Consider the following 22,650-nt stretch of genomic DNA (forward strand, 5'->3'; position numbering starts at 1 on the left):
AATGAATGAGTCACAGGGATGAAATGTACAGTGTGGGGAATATAGTCAATAACTATGTAATATCTTTATATGGTGACAGATGGTAACTAGGCTTATTAGGGTGATCATTTTGAAATATATAGAAATATCAAATCACTATGTCGTGTAACAGGGACTGATATGGTGCTCTAGGTCAATCATACTTCAAAAACGAACAAACAAACTCATAGAAAAAGGGATCAGATTTGTGGTTACCAGAGGTGGGGAGTGGGGGAAAGGGGAATTAGATGAAGGCAGCTAAAAGGTATGAAATTCCAGTTATAAGATAAATAAGTACCAGGGATATAATGTAAAAACATGATAAATATAATGAACATTGCTGTATGTTACATGTGAAAGTTGTTAAGAGAATAAATCCTAAGAGTTCTCATCACAAGGGAAAAATATCTTTCTATTTCTTTAATTTCGTATCTGTAGTGACGGATGTTCACTAAACTTATTGTGGTAATCGTTTCATGACGTATGTAAGTCAAATCATTATGGTGTACAGTACACTTTAAACTTATACAATGCCGCATGGCAATTATAACTAAATAAAACTGGAAGGAAAAAAATAACATATTTTCCCACAAATCTTGTGTTATATAGTAAAGATCTAGGACCAGTCAACCCTTTGTTATTTTGATACGTATAATAGTAATATAGGATCTTTATTTAAAATCAGAATTACAAACAGAACCTCAGTTTGTAATTTTAAGTTTTTCTGCATTAGAAAATTAATGTACTATCTTATTTAGTAAAAAATATAGCTTTTAAAAATGTCATGGATTCAACCAGCCTTAGAACATTCTTCGGGAAAAAATTGTGGCAGAATATGCAGTATAGGGGAAAAAAGTACTCTCTTTCCCTTCGTTTTCCATGTGAAAAATCTTCAATACAAAGTGTACAGTAGTAGAAATCTGTGTTCCTTTGAAACACAGGTATAACTGCACATATTTGCAATGGGTTTGTCAAACCTTAGAAAAAACGCTCCAATAGCCTGTTCACCCTACTAGGAATAAATCTTTGGAATTTTAATTCATGTGTGATTTGAGAAGTCTGCAGTAGAATAGTTCAAATTCAGTCTGTGATCATTATTTGGACCTATTTGTAACTATGGTTTCTTTTTGGTAACAAAGGGATCCTGGTGGTTTGTAGTTTTTTCCAAATCTTACTCAATATACTTGGCCCAGGTTTCAGATGTAATGGATAGTGGTCTTTGTACCCATTTCATGTAGTATTTCCTTGTGTATAAATGTAACAAGTGCACTTTGTTCTTTTCCCCTGTGGCTGTGGAAATGCCATCAGGTTGGTGGATACTGGGATAAGTCCTGTAGCACAGTGACTCAGTTGAAGGAAGGTCTCAACCGAATCCTCTGCCTGATTCCCTACAATGTGATCAGTCAGTCCGTGTGGGAGTGTATCATGCCGGAATGGCTAGAAGCCATCAGAACAGAAGTCCCAGATAATCAGTTAAAAGAATTCAGGGAAGTATTAAGGTGGGTAAGTAGTTTAATGAAGTTACCGTTAATTATGATGTTTAACATTTATTGAGCATGTCCTGTGTGCCAGGCGCTGTGCTAAGCATTTTATATAATCTCATTTACTTTTAAATGATCCTATAGAAAAATTGGAAGGTTCAGAATGAAATAGTTGCTATAAATTGTGCTAAGATGATTTGTAATTGTTCAGAAAGGATTTCGTTCTTATGGGATAATAAAAAGATACACCATATTGTTTATTTTCAAATGTAATTATGATTTGGATAAAGTGGGAGAAGTACAAAGGGACAATGTTTTTAGATGCTGGGGAGCAATTCCCTAGAAGTGCAATTCCCTAGAAATGCAATTCCTTCTGTTAAACCTGATATGAGTATGAACCCCAATGTTATTAACAACTGTATGAATTATTTATATCTATTCCAACGACATAAGCATTTTCAGTAAAATGAAACATGCTAATAGTTCAGAACACAGACTAAACTGTTTGGCTCCCCAAATAAGATATAGATGGAAATGCAACAGTAGACCCTACTATATGCCCACTGGTCATTTACTTTTGTTGCTCTGCTTTTCAGCAAAATGTTTGACATTGAGCTTTGTCCTCTACCTTTTTCAATGGAAGAGATGTTTGGCTTTATTAGTTGTCGGTTCACAGGATACCCTTCCTCTGTGCAGGAACAAGCTTTACTGTGGCTTCATGTAAGTAAATGACACTTTTGATCATTTTGGGCAATAGTTTTTAGCCTATGAACTTTAGCTCCTTGGGTAGGGGGCAGAGAGTTATTGCAGAGAATCCTTAAACACGTATGTTTGCTCAGGACTATCTGTAGACTAGTAACTCATATGCATAGACAAATAGCTATATTTCAAATATATTAGCTGTCGTTGTGGTTAATAAAATACAAATTTGTGCAATACTATTACTGAATTCATAGTAGCTTTTGGTTCTTATATTTTTTCTATCAATAGATACTAAAAGTGTAATAGCTGTCTTGTGGGATTCTGATAAATTTTTTGATATTAAATAGGTCCTTTACTTGGAAAGGTTGAAAGTTACTGATTTAGGGAGTAGTTCATGCTATTCCCTCAGCCTGGAATGATTTCATTTCCTGTCTCCATATGTGAACTCTAGCTTATTCTTTAAAATTCAGCTCCGAAATTATCTATGAAGTTTTCTCCTATGTCACACCCTTATCTTCCCATTAGAGTTCATTATTCCTTCCCCCAGTATTCATATAGGTTCTCTGTGTAAACTCTATTTCTGTTTAATATTATAGTTAACTTTTATCTCTTTTCCTGATTACAAATGCCTGGAGTGCAGGGTCTAGGTCTTTTTCATTTTTGAATTTGTAACTCCCTCATCCTTTCCTCTCAGCATCTGGCACATACTTTATTATTTAGTGTACATTCTTAAAAATTTATTAAATTGAGTTGAATTCCTGTTATAAAATTTGGACAATTTCAGAAAAGGAGGACAGAGTCAATATTTAGATTAGCTCTGGGTGCAGATACATTTCTGTATCATGGAAGGATGTGATCCCCAAGGCTTTTCAAGTTCTGGAGATGCCTTTCTGGGTTGTAAACTAAAGAATAATATTTTTCATAACTGACAAGTAGTAAAGGGATTTTTTTAAAAAAAGTCACTTTTGGGACTCAGAATTTTAACTTTTCATCCCCAAGTAGACTTCCATAAGATAATTTCCATTTTAGGAAAGCCCATCCTTCTACAGATGGCTAGATAGCGCCTCAGTTATTCAGTTATACACCCTTTAGCTGTGCCATCTGGAGGTGAGCAGACAGGCCTGTAAACCTCCAGAACATAGAGGTTCTCCATAGCTAGAGCAATTACAGCTTATATGTTTTACAGACTGGGCTTTGACACAATTTTGCTTTGAAGACAGAGTGCTTCAAAGCACTCTGTAGTTGAAGGATGTTTTAAACGTCTGGTCTAACCATTTGGGGAACAGAGAGAACAATATAGTGATTGGATTGACTCATTTATTAATTAATTATAGAAACATTTATAGAGCTCCTATGTACCAGGCACAGTAATAGGCAGTAGGATAAAAATGGGATAAGAAATGATCCTTTCCTCATACTTCCTTTTTTCAAGGAACTCACAGTGGGGAGATAGTATCAAATAATCAAATATAATAAAAAGTGATAATTGCTCTAATAAAGGTATGTACAAAGTTTTAAGAAAGCGGAGAAGACAGATGGATTAATTCTGTCTGAAGGAAGCAGGCATCTATTTCTAGAAAATTCATTACAGATAAAGTAACATGATTTTGACAGAAGGGTACCTGAGCTTGCACCAGAGAGCAAGGTCGGATGGGGCATTCAGGTCAGAGTGGGGAAAGATTGGAGGAAGATTGCTCACAGATTATACTAGTTCAGGAGAAAAGTGATGAACTAAGGCAACAGCAGTGGTATGGAAAGGAGGGGACAGCATCAGGAGATACTTAGAAGTTTTAATAGAAAGAACATGGCGATTTATCGGGTGTGGGGAGTGGAGGAGTGGGAATGTTCAATGATAGCTTTGAATTTTTTAGCATGAATAATTGAGGATGACCGCAGATAGAATATGTGTGAGACTAAATGTCCTTATGTTCAATAGGTCACCTTAGGGAAAAACGTTAAACATAGTTTTTTTGAGTTTTAATGTTTATATTTTGGGGGACATATGCCTTTTTTCCCCAGGTATTATCAGAGTTAGACATCATGGTTCCACTTCAACTATTAATCAGTATGTTTTCTGATGGAGTTAATTCTGTTAAAGAACTGGCAAATCAAAGAAAATCAAGAGTCAGTGAACTGGCAGGGAACCTTGCAGCTCGAAGGGTAATTATTGCCACAATTGTTTTTGTCTTACTTGTTAAGATTTTGAAAACTCTTGTCAATTATAGTGGGCCTTAAAGTCACATCCTCATAAACTGCTCTGAAAATGCTTTCTTCATCCTATCTCACTCACTCTGTTAACCTTTTAAGCACATTAAATAACAGAAAACACTGTTCTAAGACATGTTTGGTATAGTCTGTAATCAGTAAGTTATTGAGTTTTCATTTTCCTTTGAGTTTTTCTCCTACACATCTCTGCTAGCTACCTCTCATCCTCGATAAACCAAAAAGAGTAGCTTGAGCTTTTGGGGTACTATCCAGTTTTGTTTTGTTTTGTTTTCTGGTGAATAAGAATTCTTTACCAGCTAGTGGGCAGATCACTGCTTCACTTTGGGAATGAGGAGTTTGGATATTTTTGTTTGCTTGCTCTTTGTTTTTCCCTATTGTGTTTTGGGAAAAGATGATCAACTAGGGGTGATTGTGAGTGATTTGTCACTGTAAACTAACTGAGCCCATCTTATTGACCCCTTTGTACCTTTGAGGATGAGAAAATATAGTCTGGTCTACAGTGTACAAGAACTGTTGGACATCTGTGATAATTTTTCTATGGAGAGGACCTGATAAAGTTTCTGCTGTTGTTCTGACATTCCCAGACCATGATCAGTTTTGGAGAGGTTGACTCTCATCAACCTCTCCAAGGCAGGGACTGTTCTCCCCTGTCTCCTTGACAAGCCTCTCCATAACATTTTCCCGGCTGTATACTGCAGGCCCCCAGTCATTCTACCTGCTCTCTAGGGATTAGAAAATGAGAATATAACATGATCATGGGATCATAGTTTGTATTCAGTGCTTTCTTTTTAAAAAATCATTACTTCTTTTCTCATCTGCCTCATAGGAGCCAGCTGCCAAACATTTATATTTTATTGATTTCTTCAGTAATCTTTAATATTACAGTACATCATTAGCACTTTATACTGTGTAACGTATTCACACTTAATGACATCACAGGATTGTGTGAGGCAGTTGGGAAGAGCTCATGAGCCTCATTTTACAACTACTTAACCTGAGGTTCAGTGAACTGAAGTGATTTGCCACAGATAACGCTATCATTATCCAGGCATTCTGATTCTTAATGGGGGTACTCTTCTTTTTTATTTTAAATATGGTGTTCAAGGAGATTTCTGATCATTAGAGAGATCTTAAAGAGAAAAAAGATGATTTCACAATGATGTACAGGTATGTCAGTCAGCATCCTGCTACAGAATTTATCCCGGATGGTTCAAATGAAGAGATTTTAATGGATACTCTGCCTATAGAGTTATGGGAAAGGTTAAGGGGGCGATGGGGTTGGTGAGGCACCCAGGGGCCAGCAGTAGTTCACTAGGAAGCCTTTATACCCCTAGGGCTGAAGGAGCAAGGGAAAATGTTCCTGGGCCTTTTGGGAGCTGAAATTATAAGGAAAGGCTGGCTAGAGGAACTATAGAGGGTGGAGATACTGCCAAAGATGTAGCATCAAAGGAGGCAGGAGGTGGGAAGAAATAACTCCTACCTCTCACTCCTTCAGCTTCAGGTCTTCCACTGGTGCCTCTCATTAACTGAACCCAACTGGAAGCCAGCCAGCAAGAGGGTCAGGAGAGACTCAGTCCTGGGCATCCTTGGGCATAGAACAGGGCAGAAAAGGGCAGTGAGGGCCTTCTGCGGGGGGAGGATTGGGTTGGCAGACGGAGAATAAACAGTACAGCAGGCTTGACATATATTGTTTTTTCATGACAGTTTAATACTTATTATACCCAGAGACCATTTTTCTTTAACCAGTCATGTCAATCTGAGATTCTGTGCTAATGATTTCACAAGTGATCTTGCAATGCCTTACTTACATAAGTTATCATTTTTCAGGTTATGGTTTTAAGTAGATGCAGACAGTTTAGTTTAATTGGAAATGTTTTACGGAATGAAAAATATAATGGCAAAGGGAGCTGCCTTCATTCTTCAGGGTACTTATGTTTCATTCACCTGACAATTAGAAAGTTTAGATATTTTATTTCTTATTTTTATGTTTTGAGAAGATTCATAGGATTTGGAGGTACTAATGCCATTGGCTAAGGAAGGAAATCAGTGTGACAGCTGGAAATACCTTACACAGAGTCCTCCAATATTTTGTACAGCCATTTGAGCTCCTGTGAGTTCACTTATGTGTGTTAATGTTTTTCCTTCTAGGTGAGTGTTGCCTCTGATCCTGGTCGGCGAGTTCAGCACAATATGCTGAGTCCGTTTCATAGTCCTTTTCAGAGTCCATTTCGGAGTCCTATGCGTAGCCCATTTCGTAGTCCTTTCAAGAATTTTGGACATCAAGGAGGAAGGACTATTGACTTTGATTGTGAAGATGATGAAATGAATCTAAATTGTTTCATCCTCATGTTTGATCTTCTCCTGAAGCAGGTAGCTGAAGCATGAACTTCCTTTAGTTCAGAGGTGAAGAATGAGGGAAAGCATTGTATAGTGATTCTTTCTATGTGTTGGGCATCTTCGCACTTACGGAAATGATGCAGCATCGCTCAAGACATTTCACAAACTTCTATGGGGATTTCCTAAGGAGTCTGAAAAATACTTGTATGAATAACTTCAATGATGTTGACACATGAGAATGGATATGAATTTTAGAAACACCCTAGCATCATTAGAATTGATTCTGTTGAACAAATTTGGTGAACAAACTAGGTAATGCTGTTTTGGGGAAGAGCAAGGTACAACTCTATAGTGATGGGCTGATTTTAATATATTATATAAATTGATTTTTGAAGTTAATTTTAAAAGAAAAAGGCTTTGGTCAGGAGAACATTTTTTCTTAACTTATTATTTTGAAATAATTTCAGACTTACAGAAAAGTTGCAAGAATAGTACAAAAACTTCCCAAGTACTTTCCCCCACATTCTCCAGATGTCAACATTTACCACATTTATTTCTCCTCTCTCTCTCTTAATTATGTGTATGTATGAATTGTAGAATTTTTTAATGAACCATTTGAAAGTAAATTGCAAACAGGATGTCCCTTTATCCTTAAATACTTCAGAGTGTATTTTCTAAAAAATGACATACTTTTACATAACCAAGTACAGTTATCAAAATCAGGAAATTAATATTGTTATAATATTATTATCTATTATAAAACTTACAGAAATTATTCATTTTAAAAATTGATATAATAATCATACCATATTTATAGCAAAAGTAAAAAGTTATTTTTGACTGAGGACACAGTCCACCATCACTCATTACAATGATTTGTCCTGATTTATTAGTTCTTTAATCTTTGTTTATCTTTCATATTCTTGACATTTCTGAAGAGTACAGTCCAGTTACGTTATAGAATACTTCTCAATTTGAGTTTGTCTGATGTTTCCTTATGAATCAATTTGAATTAAGCATTTTTGTCAGTCATACCACAGATGTGATGTTATGTTGTTTTCAGTGCATGATATCGGGGGGCACATGACATGATAATGTTCCATTACTGGTGGTAATAACTTGGTTAAGGTGATTTCTGCCAGATTTCTCTACTACAAAGCCACTATTTTCCCCTTTGTAATTAATAACTAACTTGTAGGGAGCTACTTTAAGACAGGTTTCCTGTTTTTCATCAGACTTTCACCTTCTAGTTTTAGTATCCATGGATGATTCATGCCTGAATCAATTTTTACTCTGTTGGTTACCAAATGATAATATTCTAATTCCATCATTTCTTTTAATTTATTAGCTGGCATTCTACTGAAGGAGCAGGTTCCCTGCCTCTCCCATTTATATGTTTATTTGTTTAATCTACTTATACCCGAATGTAGTCATGGATTCTTTTGTTCAGTGGGCTAAAATCTGTTACTATGATTATTTATTTTGAGGCTCATTTCATCCCACATTTGGCCAATGAGAGTCCCTTCAAACTGGCTTCTGTGTTCTTTTGACATATTCCCATCATTCTTTGAACACTTCCTTAATGTCTCACGTGACAGAATGTTCCAGGATCATTTTATATTTTCCTAGCCCCAACCCTGGAATCAGCCATTTCTCCAAGGAGTCCTGGTTCCTTTAGTGGATAATGGTATTTAGAAACCAAGATCTGGACACTAGGTGAGGAACAGCAGTTGTTAAATGTGTAAAATCTCACAAAGTGTTGGCTTTAAAAAAGAACTCTCTTTTAAATGTCCTACATGATTTAAAAAATAATTCCTATTACTTTGTATTGTGTTTGTCTTCTTTTTAGAAGATTCCATGGAAAGTAATGTATGCTCATGGTCTGTAAGCCTTATCATCTTTAAATAATTTATATTGTCATCAGTTAGTGAAAATTGTCCCCAGTTAGTGTGCCAGTGGAATATTGGACAAAAGGACCAAACTCCTTCTTCTTCTTTTTTTTTTTTTTTTTTTTTTGGCTTTTTTTTGGTATCTTTCAGATGGAGTTACAAGATGATGGGATCACGATGGGCTTAGAGCACAGCTTATCAAAGGACATTATTTCCATTATAAACAATGTCTTCCAAGCCCCCTGGGGGGGCTCCCACACCTGCCAGAAGGAAGAAAAAGCAATTGAGTGTAACTTATGTCAGTCTAGTATTCTCTGCTATCAGCTTGCTTGTGAGCTCCTGGAGAGACTGGCTCCCAAAGAAGAAAGCCGGCTGGTGGTAAGCAGTTGAAGACATGAGATGATCCATGCCTAATGGTAATAAAGACTGCAGTAGATGGTGTAATGGAGTCTTCCTCCAGTATTATCTTATGCTCCATGCTGGGTTATACGTGAGATTGCGTTAAAAGAAGGTTTCCCTGTTCCTTCTGCTAACTCAGGCTCCTGGAAAGAGACATGAGATGGAGATACATTACACAGAATTCTTGAGTTAGAATTCTTGAGTCTTGAGTTAGGGTTGTAGTATATCCGTTCATACAGTTTTCATAAATACAAAGCATTACTGGTATTCTTGAAATAACTTTTATCACAAAGTTATATTACAAAGTTTAGATAAAAATGAATACTACAAAATATAGACATCAAATATTGAGTAAGTAGATTGGATATGGACACTGAAAATTCCTTGGTCACCTCAGTGTATAAAACCAATTGACTTGATCAACAACCAATAAAGCTTCCATTTCATTTTCTGCTTTTTAAGAAAATTGTTTAAATAGGGAACAGCTAATATATGCCATGAATTATCTACTCCATCTATTAGTTATTCCCTGTTTAGCCTATTTTCCATCTAAGATACACACATCACCAAAATACCCACATAGCATCATAGGTAGATGAACCTGGATCATTTGAGCCAGTGTTCGCCATCTTCTCTTTTTCTTCCCCTAGCGTTTGTCTAGGTAGAAAGCGACTTCTTTTAAAAAATTCTTCGGGGATGTATAGTATATATGCAGTAAAGTGTTGCTTCAGTTTTTAAATACCTTTCAGCCCACGTAACTCATTAGTCCTACCTGCCACAACATAATGTTCCTGTAGTACGGTCTTTTAACACCGTCACTGGGTATATAGTCTAAAGCAGTCACAGTAATAGATGGTTCGAAAACATCGTCTAGCTTAGAGCCTAATCAGGAAGACGTTTACGTAAATGAAAAACCTAAGATGCTCACGATGATCGTAGTGAGAAAGAGATGAACAAGATAGCTATGGGAGGACAGAGAGAGGATGAAGCTAGGTTAGAGGTGTGATGGGGATAGGCAAGGTCTTTCCGGAGGAGATGTCTGCTGAGCACATATTTGAAGGAGGAGTGGAGTTAATGAAATGAAGGTGATAGGAGAGAAGGACTGCTGAGACCCAGGAAACTCTCTGTTTAAATGATACAGAGGAAAGGGGGTGATGATACACTCAGGAAACTACGAGTAGTTCATCGTTGCTAGAGCAGCGAGGAGGATGGCAAAGGAGTAAAACGTAGACTCAGTTTTATAGTCACATTTATTAAGGGCTCTGTCTGCCAAACTAAGAGGTAAGGATTTTGTCTTGGCGACAATGGGGGAATCCTGAAGAATTTTAATCAGGGTGGTGATATAATTTGATGAATTTGAGAAATTCTGCCAGTGGAGGAGAGAGATTAGAGGATTTGGAGGCCAGGGACAGGTATTTAGTCAGAAGGTAATGCTGTCACTCAGGGGAGAAACAGGGGAGCCTTAACTAAAGCAATTGATGGTGGTGATAAAGAGAAGGTGTGGACCTGACGGATTTTTAGGAAAGAGAATCAACAGCACTTGGTGTTTAGTTAGCGTTTAGCGATGGAAAAGTTGAGGACAAATCCATGTTTTCTGGCTTGGGAGCTGATGATGTTTCCATTTACAGAAAATTATACGTGAGTTATTGGGTGTATGCCGAAGAAAACTGGGTGTATGCAGCAGGAAACTTTTTGCCATATCGAATTTTATGAAACTCAGTTTATAATTTGATTTAGTGTCTTGTTCATGGGTGACCAAGGAACAGGGCCAGCCTCAGCAAAACTGCAAAGTTGGCAAAGATATTCTTCAGAACCCTCCCAGACACCGTTTTAGCACTGGTTTCTTTCTTCTTGGTGTCCTTCGTGTATCCCATCAATCTTTACCTCCTTCTTGCTTTCAGCTGGCTATCAAGTAATTCTTCAAATTATTGGTTAAAGTAATTACTGGTTAAAGTGTTAGCTAAAGAGGATACTTTAAAATTTTATTTATGTAAAAAATTTTTTAATTTAATGTTTATTTTATATTGGAGTATAGTTGATTTACAATGCTGTGTTAGTTTCAGGTATACAGCAAAGTGATTCAGTTATACATATATCCATTCTTTTTCAGATTCTTGTCCCATATAGGTTGTTACAGATCATTGAGCACAGTTCCCTGTGCTATACAGTAGGTCCTTGTTGATTATCTATTTTATATATAGTACTGTGTATATGTTAATCCCAAACTCCTAATTTATCCCTCCCCCAACCTTTCCCCTAAAAGAGGATGATTTTAGAAGAGGATATTTGAAGGTGGGAGTTGAAAGAGAGAATAAAACTGGAATAGGAGGGTAACTAGAGATGGATATTTTAAACGGTAGCTATTCCTAATACATTCTGTCTCTCTCTTTAAATCTTCTTTTTCGCCCCTTTTCCAGCTTGTTATATATCTATATATAGACATACAGATATAGTGTTAAGTATATTCACATTGTTGTGCAACCAATCTTTTTCTCTTGCAAAATGGAAACTCTGTACCCATCAAACAATAATGCCCATTTCTCCCTCCCCTTAACCCCTGGAGACCACCATTTTACTTTCTGTTTCTATGAGTTTGACTCCTGTAGATACCTTATATAAGTGGAATAATCCAATATTTGTCCTTTTTTAACTAAAAATAGAACTACCATACGACCTAGCAATCCTACTACTGGGCATATACCCTGAGAAAACCATAATTCAAAAAGAGTCATGTCCCACAGTGTTCACTGCAGCTCTATTTGCAATAGCCAGGACATGGAAGCAACCTAAGTGTCCATCGACAGATGGATGGATAAAGAAGATGTGGCACATATATACAATGGAACATTACTCAGCCATAAAAAGAAATGAAATTGAGTTATTTGTAGTGAGGTGGATGGACTAGAGACTGTCATACAGAATGAAGACAGAAAAAGATAAACAAATACCGTATGCTGACACATATATGTGGAATCTAAAAAAAAAAAAAAAATGGTTCTGAAGAACCTAGCGGCAGGACAGGAATAAAGACCCAGACGTAGAGAATGGACTTGAGGACATGGGGAGGGGGAAGGGTAAGCTGAGACAAAATGAGAGAGTGACATGGACATATATACACTACTAAATGTAAAATCATAGCTAGTGGGAAGCAGCCACATAGCACAGGGAGATCAGCTCGGTGCTGTGTGTCCACCTAGAGGGGTGGGATAGAGAGGGTGGGAGAGAGATGCAAGAGGGAGGGGATATGGGGATATACATATGCATATAGCTGATTCACTCTGTTATACAGCAGAAACTAACACAACACTGTAAAGCAATTATACTCCAATAAAGATGTTAAAAAAGAAAATTTGTCCTTTTTTGACTGGCTTATTTCACTTAGCATAATGTCCTCAAAGTCTATTCCTGTTGTAGCATGTGTCAGAATTTCCTTCCTTTTCAAGGGTGAATAATAATGCCGTTGTATGCATTTTGTCTATCTGTTCATCTGTTGATGGACACCTGGGTTGCCATACCTTGCTCTCTTTAACTCACATATTATAGAAATTTCTTGCTCCTAAAAATTTGACTTCCCCCAGCAACCAGTATTTGTATCTAAATATATTGGTGTGAACCCCTTATTATTCTCTGCTAATTAAATGCTGTGATTAAACAAAATGAGCGTGGATTGGAATCACCTGGCAAGTGAGACATGCTCACAGGGATTACAGCAGAGATGAGAAAGCAGGCCTAGGAAGATTTAACAATGTTTTTGAGATTTTTTCCATATTTATTTTAAGGGAATGAAAATATTTCAGAAAACAGCTGATCCAAATCTCCTTTAACCATTATGGCAATAAACTCAAGTCTCTATGGAGGCACATGCGTTTGCCCTCTGGGGCTCAGCACAGGGCCTGGGACACAGCAGGCTCTCATCCATCTGTGTTGAACTAAGTGGAACCGTTCTTTACATCCCCAAAGGGCTGCTCATCTGGCTGCTTGTCATATTTGTTTCAGGAGCCCACAGACAGCCTTGAGGATAGCCTCCTTTCTTCCAGACCAGAGTTTATTATAGGCCCGGAAGGTGAGGATGAGGAGAACCCAGCAACTAAGCATGAGGAGAACCCAGGCAATCGCACCAAGCCCATGGAACATGCTGGTAGGTGGACTCTGGCTGATGGGGGGAGAGGTGTGCACATCCCAGTTTGCACAGGTCTAACACTCAGAACCCGGATTTCTTAGATCACCCTCGGCTTGGGCAAGCTCAGACTTGGGTTCCTCAGTACAGACTTGTGCACGGGAACCATTTCTCTCAGGATTATGAAGTGAACAGATCCAGGTTGTGCTTCTCACAGAAGAGAGGTCACTGAGCGTATTTCTTGCTATCGATAAAAACCTACCCTGTCCGTGAAAGCATCACCTCTACATATAGTGAATCATGTTCTCTGTGGAGAAGTAGCTGTGAACCAAGGCTGAAGGGCCCAAGTGGAGGCTGCCAACACTCTTGAAAGCCACTCAGGGCATTTGGCCAAAGCACAGTGTTTTTGGATAGAGGTGACCAAAGTTGAGCTCGTGCAGCTTCTGAGCCCCAGGGGCTTGGCTGTGACCCTGGATGGCCTCACCGTGAATAGCTGTATGAGTCGTACTCTAAGGCTAGTTTGGCTCTGCTGAGAGCTGGGAAGAGAGGTGACCTCCTTCTACTTTGCTTAAAGGCTCTTATGTAGGTGAATTGGGCCCAGCAAGATGGCAGGCAGGCCTGGAATCATCTCCAGCTCCTCAAACTCTGAAGGAGTTTTAGGAATTTAGGATGGGACTCCACGTGCCTCTGAGAAAGCCTGGTTTCTGGATCTGCACTGTGGCACTCTCGGAATTTTTGTCTTCTCGCTTCCACTATCCTGAATTGTTAGAACACCTGTTGTAATAGAGCCTACTCCCCAGAACCAAAGTTTGGGAAGCTTTCCATCATTTCTTCAGTGGACAGCAAACATTATTAAGTGACTGTTTTGTGGGGCTCATTGCAAGTCACGGGGTGTCTTATCAGACCAAGGTAACTACATCATTAGTACAAAATGCTTGGTTGAAACTAACTGCTTCAGCATGATTGTGTAAATAGTTGAGGATGTATGTGTTGCCTCACACTATTTAGAACCATTGCAACTTAGATGAGGGAACACCTGAGATAACCTACTTCATTGGTTTTCAGTGTGTACTTGGAGTTGTAAATCTCTGTGTTGTTTCCTTTTGACCTTCCTTAATTGGGGTGGCAATTGGTGAGAACATGTGGGCAAATGATAAAGACCCAGGCTCCCCACCCTGCTTCAACCGGAGTGTTCTGACTTGCGCTATTTCCTATGTTGGAGCTCTAAGTAAGATTCTCTTTCAACAAAGGATTTCATAGCAAGGAATTTGAAACCTGCGGATCTAGGTCAGCCTCCTCACTTTGTAGATGAGGAAAGTACATCCAAGATGGGTTAAGCAACTTGCCCATGGTCATATAGCACAAGTTATTCATTCCTGATTTATGTTTTTTTTTTTTTTTTTGCGGTACACGGGCCTCTCACTGTTGGGGCCTCTCCCGTTGCGGAGCACAGGCTCCGGACGCGCAGGCTCAGCAGCCGTGGCTCACAGGCCTAGCCGCCCCATGGCATGTGGGATCTTCCCGGACCAGGGCACGAACCCATGTCCCCTGCATCGGCAGACGGGCTCTCAAGCACTGCGCCACCAGGGAAGCCCTGATTTATGTTTTATGCTTAACATGATTTCAAAACTGTAATAGAGCATCAGGGTCATCTGAGGAGCTGAAACACAAAATGAAATGAGTTCCACCTGCTCACCCCTGATTCTGGGCATATTTGGGGGCAGAGGACTGGGAATTGGAAACCCAAATATTGTACAACTAGTTAGTGACAGGGTTGAGACTAGATCCCAGGGCCATGTTTCTATCAGGCATTGATGACTATGGGAAGCAACGATTTCACTTACGATCCAATAACCTGTACTCTTTAGATATAAATATATATTTTTAAACCTGACATAGCACACAAATCAGTTCACTACCGTTTTAATTTATATGTAACATTTTATTTGAACAATGGTTAAAATGAAGCAATTTGTTTTTATAAATTACTCTTTCCTTTGCTTAATTGTTGTAAACTCCACTTATTTAAACACTTGCTGTATTCATCTCCCCCAAACACTACTTCAGACTCTGGTCACAGCCTCTGGTCTGTTTTCCTTCTTTTACTTTCTGCTGTCTTACAGGACACAGTTATCACTTGTGTCCTCAGGGAAGAGGAATTTTCTTCCAAGACCGGCCTTCCTGGCTGCTACACATGCTGACCCTGCTTCTGCTTTGTGGGTCTCCAGGTGTTGGTCTTGAGCTCCTCTGTCAGAGAACAGATGGGTGCTCTACTGATACGTGTTCAGCAGTTTCCCTCTCTCATTCTAGAGTATTTCCTGTTTCTGCATTTTGTGGCCTGGTGCCTGTTCCTTATAGCAGTCAGAGATGTCCTCCACTAAAAATGTTAAAAATTTCTTTCATGCTAGACCAAATGGAGTTTAGTGCTGGTAACAAGTATTTAAAATACATGGGAGTGGAAGATCCCCATTAAACTAGTATATACACCAAGAGGGTTTGGCTCTCACTGTCTCTGATCCTAGGAATGGCCAAAACTTAGGATGGTGATTTGAAAACATTTTACGTTCGTTTCTATATCTGGTTAACTTTCGAATTCTTTTCTCTAGCATGCCCCATGTAAAATATACCACCATTACCCACTATAGAGGCAAAGGTCTTTTTATTTATTTATTTATTATTTATTTATTTATTTTTGGCTGTGTTGGGTCTTTGTTGCTGCGCATGGGCTTTCTCTAGTTGCGGCGAGCGGGGGCTACTCTTCGTTGTGATGCACGGGCTTCTCATTGCGGTGGCTTCTCTTGTTGTGGAGCACGGGCTCTAGGTGCTTGGGCTTCAGTAGTTGCAGCACGTGGGCTCAGTAGTTGTGGCGCGTAAGCTCAGTAGTGGTGGCTCACGGGCTCAGTTGCTCCGCGGCACGTGAGATCTTCCCGGTCCAGGGATCAAACCCGTGTCCCCTGCACCGGCAGGCGGATTCTTAACCACTTTGTCACCGGAGAAGTCCCAAAGGTCTTTTTAGAGCTCCTCACAAGAAGATAAAACCATGAGTAGTTCTGATTTGAATATGCTCAACTTCTTTAAAAGGCTCCCTTTTTGCACATGGGAGTCCTGTGCATGTGTGAATAGTGTACACTTGAGTCCTGGGGTAAATCCCTCCTTAGGTGCTAATATAAGTTGCGTATCTCTCTTTAATACCTGCTTATCTCCCTTTCAGTTAGAAGGACAGACCTCGGCAGGCCCTAAGCCCCTTCCAGGTGTCAGCAGAAATAGCTGCCCACAGGAGCATAGGGCTGGGCTGGGGTTGCTTCCGGGAATCAAAGGCATCTGAATACACAGTGGAAGGTGGAAGCTGAGGATCCTAAATCTAGAAGGTTTCCTGCACTTGCATCATGGAAAGGATATATGCTACCTTGGAGAACAAATAAACACATTACATGAACACTTTTTAATATATTCTATTTCTGTGTTTACTCCTCTTTGTTTTATGGTCTTGATCAATTCATGAACGGTGAGGGGAAGGAGTTATGCTAACCTTTGTGTAATTATTTCTTCCCAGCAATAAAGAATGATACTGAAAGGAAGTTTTGCTACCAGCAGCTTCCAGTAACGCTGAGACTAATATACACCATTTTCCAGGTACATTTTTTGAAATATTTGAGTATTATATTTAGTAGCATTGCCGTTTTAGATAACTCAGTAAACCTGTGGTTCTTTGCATAGGAAATGGCCAAGTTTGAAGAGCCAGACATTCTTTTTAATATGCTCAATTGCCTGAAGATCCTCTGTCTACACGGAGAGTGTTTATACAGTGCTAGAAAAGATCATCCTCAATTTTTAGCCTATATTCAGGATCATATGTTGATTGCAAGGTATGTCTTCCTAGTAGTTTTTTGTTTGTTCATATTTTAGGCTTTTATCTGTGAAAATCGTTTTTACAATAAGACTTACCAACTCATTGGGTTATTTCTCTTAGCCAGCACAGGCTAATTACCTATGGGAACTACTTTTATTTCTTTTATGTAGTCTAATTTTTGAGTATGTCAATATGAAGAATAGTAATTGTCTTTGCTAGGTACTTTAGAAGTAGAAAAGGCAAAATAAGGATTATTTTATGCCTTTCAGTTGTTAGATGGCTTAAGAATATTGTGTACTCTAGGTGGGCTGACTTTTGTCGTTAAAGCGATCTCTACCAAATATGTACCCAGGCCATTTGGATTGCTGATGCCGTGGTATCTCTGCCTCAGCCTTCGGGCTTTGTAGCCCAGGTTTTTCCCCCAAAGTACCACCCTGACACAAAAGCCATGGTGGACAATGTAGGGATTTGCAGAAGGGACGCTCTTCCATTTTTCAAACAAGACTGCCTTAGAGAACTGGGAGAGCTATATGTTACTGGACAAATCCAGAATTTTTTTGTCACTGAGAGGGTTTTCTACTAGTGCTGTATATATATATATATATATATATATATATATGCTTTGCCTCCTTCAACTAAATTGCAAGCTCCATGAGGGCAATTGTTCGGACATTCTCCTTATATAAGACCTACTGTTGTGCTCTGGAGGCATCATCATCTTTCATCACACAATAACAGTAGCTCAAGCTTTTTGAGTACCTACTGTGTGTTAAGTACTATATATCATTTCATTTAATACAACCAGCATTGGGAGGAAACAAAAGTTCAGAGAAGTTAAGAAATTTACGCTTGGTTACACAGCTAATTAATGGCAGGGTTGGGATTAGATGTATATTTGTCTGATTTCTACTATTAAGACGAAGCACACAGTGTTTGAAAGTTACTCCTTTTCATTCCATAGCTTTCGTACGTCTTCTCAAAAACAAGGCTCTCTAGTGACATGTACCTCAATATGTTCTCTGTAAAACGGAGATAATGTGTCACTTCTTCTTTCTCTTAGTGCTGCATTATAAGTTTTTAAAGTCAAACATAGTTTTGATTCTGATATTAACTCTGGAGCCAAATAGAAAACAAAACAAAATGAAACGAAACAGAAGGCATACTTTAAATAATTGAATAAAAATTTTGAAAACATTATTACTAGAAATATATATTCAGCACTATTCTGGCATGCAATGATAGGGACTTAGCTTAAACTTGCTAAGGTATGTTTTTGACCAGTAGTAGTCTGGTTTTAAGAATGGCAGGTACTCATAAGATGTTACCAGGGATACCTCTCTCTCCTTCTGTTTTTTTCTCTCTTTCTTTCCCCGCCCCTTTCTCCCTCCCCATCACTTAGCCTAGTTCTCTCTGTGCTGGCTTCTTCTCCTCAGGCTGTTCCTGTGAGGTGGGAAAGAGAGAGGGTTGCTAGCAGCCCTAGATTGACATTACACTTCATTCTTGAGATTTCAGAGTGCATATCAAAACCTGGAAAAAGGATGCTAGCACTCTCATGCTTGGGTCACATGCCCACGCCTGGACTAATCACTCTTCATGACATTGATCACCCTGGGTTTTGTGTTCATTATTAGGATAGAGAAGGTGGGGGAACTTGATTGACAGCCCTGCCAGTTGGTGGAGAGGCTGTTCTTAATAGAGAAAGAGTTGTTCTTTGCTAGAATAAGAGGAAAAATTTTAAAAATCACTTATCACCCCATCATCTTAACGTAACTGATATCAGTTATTATTTGACAGTCATTGTTCATTTATGTACCTTCATTTATAATATACAATCCTTAACTTTTATGTTAAAAATGCACTGTTAACTGGTAGCGTTCTCCTATGTTATTACATAAAAGTAATTTCTTTAAAAAAATTAACATAGGAAAAGAGCATAGGAACGGTTTTCCAAGGGTATACTCTTGTGAATGAATGGAACTTCACCAAAAGCATCCCTACCAGCCCTCTGTTAACTATACTTCCCACAAACTAAGATAATAAGATTCTTTTCCTAGAAAGATTGTCATAACTGTAACCACTTTGCTTCTTCTTGATTCCCCAGCCTGTGGAGAGTCGTCAAATCTGAATTCTCCCAGCTATCTTCATTGGCAGTTCCTCTCCTTCTTCACGCTTTGTCACTTCCTCATGGTGCTGACATCTTTTGGACAATCATTAATGGCAATTTCAACAGCAAAGACTGGAAGATGAGGTTTGAAGCAGGTACCTCTGTATTAGCTTAAAAATTCTCTCTGGGTCACAAGGTAAACCAGATGTCCAGTCATGACATCTCTTTTTGGCCCTCCCTTCCCCTCCCTCCTTTTTAGAAGGCATTGTCCTGCTCGCTAGCGTTCTTTGATGGCTCTACTTAGTTGAGCCCTTGATAATAGAATTTTTCAGAGTGGTCCTTAGGGAGGTTGACCATGTCTAGTTTTGTCTGGGATAGGCCTAGTTTATGCCTGTTGTCCAGGTGTATTTATTAACTGCACCCTTGTTTACTCTCAAATGGGTCCTGGCTTGAATAATAAATTATGTAGTCACCTAATAGGTTACTTGCATTTGAGTACCTGGGAATGTTTGTTAAAAATGCAGATTTTGGGGCCTCATCCTAGACCTACTGAATCAGAATCTCAGGAGGTGAGGCCAGAAATCTATATTTTCTAACACGTTCTCCAGGTAATTCAGTGAAGTTTGAGAAGCTCTGCTGTTGTACTCTTGCCATTGGAGCATCAGTGACCAAATCTGGTGCAGTGATGGGTATAACTCCTAGTGCTTAGAATGGCAAGTTCCCAGAGGAACATGGTAAGGAAGGAATTGGGATGTGTTCTCTTAGTCTTGCATCTGCTGGTCTCACTGTCACCCTAATCTGCTGGTACTCCCGTTCTCAGGGGGCAGCAAGCAGGGTTGGCATACCAACCTGTGCCTTATCAGAATGGTTTCATATATTTTAGTGTCTCAGAAATTTAGCAGAGAAATGGAACTTCCATCAGGTGAGTTAACTACTCTACTTTGAGTTCAGTTCCCTAATAGCTGACCACTTCAAAGAGTTCCTGCTTTTAATGCCCCATGAATCCCAGGGGCTGGTTTATTTATGTGATAGCACATAATGTTGTATGAACTTAGAGTAAAACCTTCTAGCACAAGTCTACATAGTATTGGCCACATTTTATAGGCATTTGAATACAAATAAGGCAGGTAAATATTTAACTATGCTCTTTCATTACAATTTAAGGATTAGATTATTGCCAAATTAATCTTCTGAATCACAGCTCCGATTATGTTGCTTTTCTACTCAAAAAATTTTAATGCGTTTTCGGTGCCCAGAGAATAAAGTTCAGACTCCTTAAACTGGCGTTCAAAGTTTTCCATGGTCTAACTGCAAGTGTTTGCAGCCTCATTTCCCACTCTTCTTTCTACATATACCATTGCTATTTCTCCATTGCTTCCTGCTTCCCTTCATCCATGTGTTGGCCATTCTGTGCTCTCCATCTGAAACCCTCTTCTATTCAAGGTTCCGTTTAAATGCCACCTCCCAAACAATGATGAACAACACAATAAATGACATTAAAAACTCTCTAGAAGGAATCAATTGCAGAATAACTGAGGCAGAAGAACGGATAAGTGACCTGGAAGATAAAATAGTGGAAATAACTACTACAGAGCAGAATAAAGGAAAAAGAATGAAAAGAATTGAGGACAGTCTTAGAGACCTCTGGGACAACATTAAACACACCAACATTCGAATAATATAGGGGTCCCAGAAGAAGAAGAGAAAAAGAAAGGGATGGAGAAAATATTTGAAGAGATTATAGTTGAAAACTTCCCTAATATGGGAAAGGAATAGTTAATCAAGTCCAGGAAGCGCAGAGAGTCCCATACAGGATAAATCCAAGGAGAAACACGCCAAGACACATATTAATCAAACTATCAAAAATTAAATACAAAGAAAAAATATTAAAAGCAGCAAGGGAAAAGCAACAAATAACATATAAGGAATCCCCATAATGTTAACAGCTGATCTTTTAGCAGAAACTCTGCAAGCCAGAAGGGACTGGCAGGACATATTTAAACTGATGAAAGGGAAAAACCTACAACCAAGATTACTCTACCCAGCAAGGATCTCATTCAGATTCGACGGAGAACTTAAAAGCTTTACAGACAAGCAAAAGCTAAGAGAATACAGCACCACCAAACCAGCTTTACAACAAATGCTAAAGGAACTTCTCTGGGCACGAAACACAAGAGAAGGAAAAGACCTACAATAACAAACCCAGAACGATTAAGAAAGTGGTCATAGGAACATACATATCGATGATTACCTTAAATGTGAGTGGATTAAATGCTCCAGCCAAAGGACACAGGCTTGCTGAATGGATACAAAAACAATACCCATATATATGCTGTCTACAAGAGACCCAGTTCAGACCTAGGGACACATACAGACTGAAAGTGAGGGGATGGAAAAAGATATTCCATGCAAATGCAAATCAAAAGAAAGCTGGAGTAGCAATTCTCATATCAGGCAAAATAGACTTTAAAATAAAGACAATTATAAGAGACAAAGAAAGGCACTACGTAATGATCAAGGGATCAATCCAAGAAGAAGATACAACAATTGTAAATATTTATGCACCCAACATAGGAGCGTCTCAATACATAAGGCAAATGCTAACAGCCATAAAAGGGGAAATTGACAGTAACACAATCATAGTAGGGGACTTTAACACCCCATTTTCACCAGTGGACAGATCATCCAAGATGAAGCTAAATAAGGAAACACAAGCTTTAAATGATACATTAAACAAGGTGGACTTAATTGATATTCATAGGACATTCCATCCAAAAACAATAGAATACACTTTCTTCTCAAGTACTCATGGAACATTCTCCAGGATAGATCATATCTTGGGTCACAAATCAAGCCTTGGTAAATTTAAGAAAACTGAAATCATATCAAGTATCTTTTTTGACCACAATGCTATGAGACTAGATATCAATTACGGAAAAAAAATCTGTAAAAAGTACAAACACATGGAGGCTAAACAATACACTACTTAATAACCAAGAGATCACTGAAGAAATCAAAGAGGAAATCAAAAAATACCTGGAAACAAATGACAATGAAAACACGACAACCCAAAATCTATGGGATGCAGCAAAAGCAGTTCTAAGAGGGAAGTTTTTTTTTTTTTTTTGCAGTACGCAGGCCTCTCCCTGTTGTGGCCTCTCCCATTGCAGAGCACAGGCTCCGGACGCGCAGGCTTAGCGGCCGTGGCTCACGGGCCCAGCCGCTCTGCGGCACGTGGGATCTTCCCGGACCGGGGCACGAACCCGTGTCCCCTGCATCGGCAGGTGGACTGTCAACCACTGCACCACCAGGGGAGCCCTATACATATTTTTCATATTCTTTTCCATTATAGTTAATTAAAAATAAGTGAATCAGTGAATTTATTGAATAAATACTGTATGTACTAGGTATCACGGGAGCAATACAAAGAGTGTAAGAGCAGATTCTTGCCCTCAAGAAGCTCCTAATTTAATTGATGAGATCAAATATAAACATGTAAGAGGTTAAGAAACTATAACAGTATAAAT

At 38.8% G+C, this 22,650-nt stretch overlaps 1 protein-coding gene across 2 annotated transcripts in view; it reads left to right on the forward strand.

Annotated features, from left to right (window-relative positions):
* UNC79 (unc-79 homolog, NALCN channel complex subunit) overlaps positions 1–22,650 on the forward strand; it is a 307,052-nt gene that overhangs the window by 184,714 nt on the left and 99,688 nt on the right. For both annotated transcript variants that reach the window (XM_032620585.1, XM_032620578.1), the window contains 9 exons: positions 1,327–1,517; positions 2,096–2,219; positions 4,221–4,361; positions 6,576–6,797; positions 8,804–9,031; positions 13,049–13,190; positions 16,723–16,802; positions 16,887–17,035; positions 19,121–19,278. In XM_032620585.1, coding sequence (XP_032476476.1) covers positions 1,327–1,517; positions 2,096–2,219; positions 4,221–4,361; positions 6,576–6,797; positions 8,804–9,031; positions 13,049–13,190; positions 16,723–16,802; positions 16,887–17,035; positions 19,121–19,278 — 1,435 coding nt within the window. The remainder of the gene's footprint in view (positions 1–1,326; positions 1,518–2,095; positions 2,220–4,220; positions 4,362–6,575; positions 6,798–8,803; positions 9,032–13,048; positions 13,191–16,722; positions 16,803–16,886; positions 17,036–19,120; positions 19,279–22,650) is intronic.

The sequence above is a fragment of the Phocoena sinus genome, chromosome 2 (assembly GCF_008692025.1).
Source record: "Phocoena sinus isolate mPhoSin1 chromosome 2, mPhoSin1.pri, whole genome shotgun sequence".
Lineage (NCBI taxonomy): Eukaryota > Metazoa > Chordata > Mammalia > Artiodactyla > Phocoenidae > Phocoena > Phocoena sinus.